Genomic DNA, 5,135 nt, shown 5'->3' on the forward strand with positions numbered 1-5,135 from the left:
GTGTCCTATGGGCGATGGAGCCTAGTATTAATGTATGTTTTCCTCCACGCTGCTCGTACAAAAATTACTTGTGCCGCACTGTAATTAGCCTGTAATATGATGGAACTTTCGGACTGTCGGTAGGTAGCATCAGACAAGCCTCAAAGACGGCACATAGCTGGCAAGTATCATAGGTCGCTGAAACCAGCGGCGCCGTATGAGCACTCCCCAAGCGAGAGGCAGTATGATACCGTGCGATAAAACCTCCTGTCCCTGCTTGCAACTCCAAACTTCCCCACAGCCGGATAGCGAACGGAAACCCCCAGGTTTCAAATCAAGACGAAATTTTCCCCTCAATCTTTAAATAGGCTTCAAGGAGGATCATACGCACCATCCCTAATACATTCTGCGTTTCACGGAATCTCACTCGAGTAACCTAAGTTTTTTTTTGCCGAACTGCCGTGTAACTGAGACACGACCATCCCTGCTTCGGCATGCACATTTAGCGCCAACCGTCCTCGGGCCGAGAGTGCGGCTCTTCCGCAACTCAACTTGACTTGACTTCGTCCGAACTCTCGCACAATCTCCACTCCGACGATCCAACAACAAAAAACCTCAAAGCAGAATGCCTCCCCGCATCCACCCCCGCACACCCAGCATCCGCTTATATCCCCGCACACCCATGATCCGCCTGCTAACCACCACGAGCGCAGCATTCCCCCCGCCACTCCCTCCAACAGAAGACTTCATCTCCCCGACCCCGACCCACCTCCTCGACATTGCGCTATCACCCTACCTAAACACCACACTCCCCTCCACCCTCCCCAAATCGCCCAAACCCCTGCCACCAGGGCACCACCTAATATACTTCCCCCCGCCAATCCCAGAATCCCAGCTGTTTCCGGACGGCAGCGACGCGCAGCACTCCCCGACACCCCTCCTCCCGCGGCGATTGTGGGCAGGGGGGAGCCTGACCTTCAACTCCCCCGTCAAAACCTACTCACACGCGCTCCTCAGGGAAGAAATCACAAACGTAGTCAGCAAGAATGGGAAGACATTCGTTTCCTTCGACCGACACATCTATCCCGCCAACAGCCCCGCTACTACCGCTGCCGCAATAGTGGAAAAAAGGGACTTGGTCTTCCTACCCCCCGCCACCTCCCCGCCCCTACCCCGCGGCCGCAATCGCCCCCCCGAAAAACCGGATTTTTCCCGCGAGTTTGCGACAACCCAGCATCTGCTATTCCGCTTCTCGGCGCTGATGTATAATGCGCATCGGATACACTATGATCCGGGATTTGCGGCCGGCGTAGAGTCCCATGCAGGCCCGTTGGTGCACGGGCCCTTATCCGTGGTTTTCTTGCTCGAGCTTCTCAGGGCTGAGCAGGAGGGGAGAATCAAGGGGTTTGTGTATAGGTGTTTGGTGCCGGTGGTTGTTGGGGAGGTGAGCTTCCATCTTGATTGGGGGGGGGGGGTAGTAGTGTGATAGTAGGGCGTATGGCTAATGTGAATGGGGGGGGGTAGGAGTATAAAATTTGTGGCAAGTTGAAGAGCAGAGGGAAGGTTGAGGAGCGGGTGGAAGCGGTGTATTCGTTGTGGACAGAGACAAAGAGTGGGTATGCTGTTATGGGGACCGCGACTGTCGTGGAGGGGTGAATTGGATTGGTGGTGGCTGGCTGATCGGTGCAAACCAACCCAAGACATGATAGTCTATCATAACTGTCAGCGGGTTCAGGAAGAAGGGAAGAGGGATCGAATGACCTTAATGAACCGGTTATGTTAACCCCGATAACGACATGACCTGGAAATGATCGCCCAGCCATTATTTGAAGCTGTTGAAATTGCATCACATCATGGTCTCAAATCGGGCGTAAAAATTGTCAATTAACGATCGAACTACCGTTCCTATCTATCGAATACCGGCGCCCTTTTTCTCCCCCCCGTTCCCCAAGATTTTTTCCATCAACCCCACCGCCACCATCACCTCTCCACTTCCAACTTTCAACTTCCAACTTCCCCTCCCCCACACCAACAACCCAATCACTCAATCACCCCCAACCCATTCCCGTACGATACCTTCACCAACTTCCCCCTCCTTGAAGTATATACAATACGGTCCACCATTACCTATACATTCTTCCCACTTACCCATCCCAACAAGTCCCAAACCGCGCCCCCTAGGAAGCTCGAGAAGGCTATATACCAAGGGTAAAAAAGAAAAAAGGGTATATACTCGAAATATGACACACGAAACAAGCTAGGGAAAAGAAATGATCGTCTTGTAGTAAAGATAAAGAAAGAAAAGGAAAAGCTAGGTTTGATATGTGACGCGCCGACAAAGGAGTGCCAGCTGATCTTTCCGGAAGAAATGGTTTTTGAAGGGTAAATTTATGCGAAAGTAACGGGAAAGAAGGTGGAAAGGGTATTTTGCTATGGCAAAAATAACCACCGAGTAGTGTGTCCAAATCAAATGTAAACGCGTGGAAGGGTAGAAAGGGAAGACAAAAAGAAAAGCAAGGAAGAGAGCAAAAACGCTGAAAACCCAACTATTTGACCGACCGAACCCCTTACCCGGAAAATAAAACCAGACAAATGCCATGAAAAGACATACATTCCATAAAAGAAGCTAGTCAACCTAGAGGAAAACCGGTAGGCTCCAGAATAGGACCGAAAGAAAACGAAATAGTCCCCGTAACCCAAAATGCAAGACACCCAGAAGCACACCCAACAAATCGCCAAAACAGATACAAATGGAACAATGAGATATATAGTGACAACAGTGGAGGAAAGAATTCTTCAACACATAGCGTACCACCATAAACTCCTGTCTCCACCAGTCGCAAATCACATGAGCACAAAAAGAAAAGAAAAAGTACAGCCCCTAATGAGAAAGTAAAGTAATTTAGTAAAAACCCAAATCAGAAAACCCCAGTGAGAAAGAAATTCAGATGTTCCCAAGCTATATACTTCATCCCCTAAAAAGACCAGAAAAAGAGAATAGTGGTAAAAATTTTTTGGCGGGACGATAGCAGGACAGAAAGGGCAGACACCGAAATCATAGAAATTTTTGAGATGCAAGATCAAATCAGAACACCGCCGCCCAAGGCAGCGTTAGAGACGTAGCTATCCAAATTCAGTGCCCGTCTTAGGTCGTTCTCCATTTCGGCAACGCTTTTTGACGGCGTATCAGATCCTCTAGCGGTTTCGAGCTTGGATGCAAGTGCTGACTTTTTGGGCTGTGAGTTCCTTTGGGGTGAACTAGAGTTCAAAGGGGCATCACGGCAGAAAGGGGACGCCCTCAAGGCAAGAGGAGATTGCGGGGGTCCAGCCTGTCGTACCACCGAGCCGAACAAATCGTTGACAGAAGTTCGAGGAGCCCTATCGAGAGAGTAGCTTGGAATCCCAACAAACCCCTGAACCGGACTAGCCTGATTGTTCCGGGTGGGAGTTAGGGGTGGCCCCGCATTTAAGTTCGGCCTTTGAGACCTCGGGGCAGGAACGGGTGAGGAAGGTTCGTCGTGATTTGGTGAGGCCAACGGAGACAAGAGGTGGGACTTCAGAAGATCAGCCGTACGCTTGAGATCATCTCCCTTAGATGGAGTGTAAACAGTCTGATTTTTTTGTGTGGCCGACAATGTGTGATTGAATGGTGAGGAGTGAGTGCGGTGGAATAAGCGGGTCGGGAGGGGTGAAGTCGGTTTGTCCATATCAATTGAGAAGATTCCGTCCACTGGCCTAGGAGTACGCGGTGCAGATCGGACCATTTCGAAAACACTAAGAACCCAGTAAGCCATTGTCTTTCACTGCCAATAAAAAATGCATCCGACCTGCTGCCATTGAACTCGGAACAGTCAAAAGGTGTTCCAATGGAGCCCTCAGTGGATGAACTTGACCCAGAGCTTTGACGCTTCATTTTCAACCGCTCCTTCTCTTCCTTGTCAACCCTGAACAATTTCTGAAGATGAGATTCCCCAGTCTGCTCAACAGAGGAAGTCGTTGAGTTGTCCTCCGAATCTTCACTCTCTACCATCGCTTGTAATCCATTTCCGGCGCGAGTAACCGGTACGGACTTGGAAAAGAACTTTGGAACAGGGAGTGCAGAAGGGTTCGGGGATGAATGGAACAAGGGGCCGGCATATGCTTTCATGGGGGTGCCCGAAAGCTTCGGGGGAGTCATTTGGCCCAACGAAATGGGCTCGGCAATATTTTCGGACTGGGTCTTGACAGACTCGTTGGTCCCCACAGGAGAGAAAGGAAGAGGAACAGGTTTCGTGGCTGGAACGCTATCCTTCTGTCTACCCCTCGTTTTCTTTTTCTTTTTACCTGAAGTCTCCATACTCGCAATAAATCCCTGTGCTTTTGGTGTCTGAGGTGGTGTCAAAACAGCACCAGCAGAGCGAACAGCAGGATTATTATTATGATGGTGATTGTTGAATGGAATGTAATGTGTGTTAAAGGGGACCTGAGAGCCCTGATTGAGAGAGTGATGATTTTTAGGGCCAGAAGGTGTTAATGACGAACTGCTCCTAGTGTGACGATGATGTTTGCCAGGACGAGGCTTAGGCGATGGGGAACCGTTCGTGGCCGTCATCGTAAAAAAAAAAAAAAATTTAAGCCGAAAAAAAAATACCGCCAATAGGATTAATTCGGGCAAATATGTCCGAAAGCAAGGTAAAAACCCAAACGCAAACAACGCCTAAAAAGACAAAGGGGGAAACTACTGCGAATTCAGTCAAGAAACAGAACCGCAAAACGCCTGACAGGAAAACCGAATCGGTAAGCCTTTTTTTTTTAAAAAAAAAAAAAAAAAAAAAAAACTCTTGAAGGCGAAGAAGTAACAGCGTACTATCGAAGTGTTTGCCCTTTTAATGTCGCAAGGCAGAAATAGTAGGAACAGTGAACGGATGAGAAACGGGTATTTGAAAGGTTTGGTGAGGAATCTCAAGTTTGTTTGTGTGATTGTTTGTGGACTGGGTTTGTGGTTTTGAGGGAAACGAAACGGACGTCGGCTAACTAACGATAAAGTATGGCAGAAAGGCAACCGAAAGAGAAAAGGAAGAAAGAAAGAAAAAAACAATAATAATACTAGGATGTATTGACTGAAGAGGATCGGTAGCTACTGCCGTGAGGTAGGGTGGACCAAAAGGATCTCTCGC

The 5,135-nt window shown here is 48.9% G+C and overlaps 1 protein-coding gene; it reads right to left on the minus strand.

The window, feature by feature from the left end:
• Positions 1-1,843: 1,843 nt before the first annotated feature.
• Positions 1,844-5,095, minus strand: GSTUM_00006133001 (uncharacterized protein). XM_002838268.2 has 3 exons: positions 4,826-5,095; positions 3,807-4,735; positions 1,844-3,753 (listed from the first exon to the last, which is right to left on the minus strand). Exons 2-3 carry the CDS (start codon positions 4,568-4,570, stop codon positions 3,060-3,062), a joined length of 1,458 nt encoding a protein of 485 aa, XP_002838314.1. The 5' UTR covers positions 4,571-4,735; positions 4,826-5,095; the 3' UTR covers positions 1,844-3,059.
• Positions 5,096-5,135: the final 40 nt, after the last annotated feature.

The sequence above is a fragment of the Tuber melanosporum genome, assembly GCF_000151645.1.
Source record: "Tuber melanosporum whole genome shotgun sequence assembly, scaffold_24, strain Mel28".
In the NCBI taxonomy this organism is placed as follows: Eukaryota; Fungi; Ascomycota; class Pezizomycetes; order Pezizales; family Tuberaceae; genus Tuber; species Tuber melanosporum.

Coding starts and splice junctions, on each gene's coding strand:
- GSTUM_00006133001 (XM_002838268.2), bottom strand. CDS start 4,570: ATGACGGCCACGAACGGTTCCCCATCGCCTAAGCCTCGTCCTGGCAAA. Junction 3,754..3,806: donor TCCGAGTTCAATGGCAGCAG/GTCGGATGCATT, acceptor CTGGGTTCTTAG/TGTTTTCGAAATGGTCCGAT.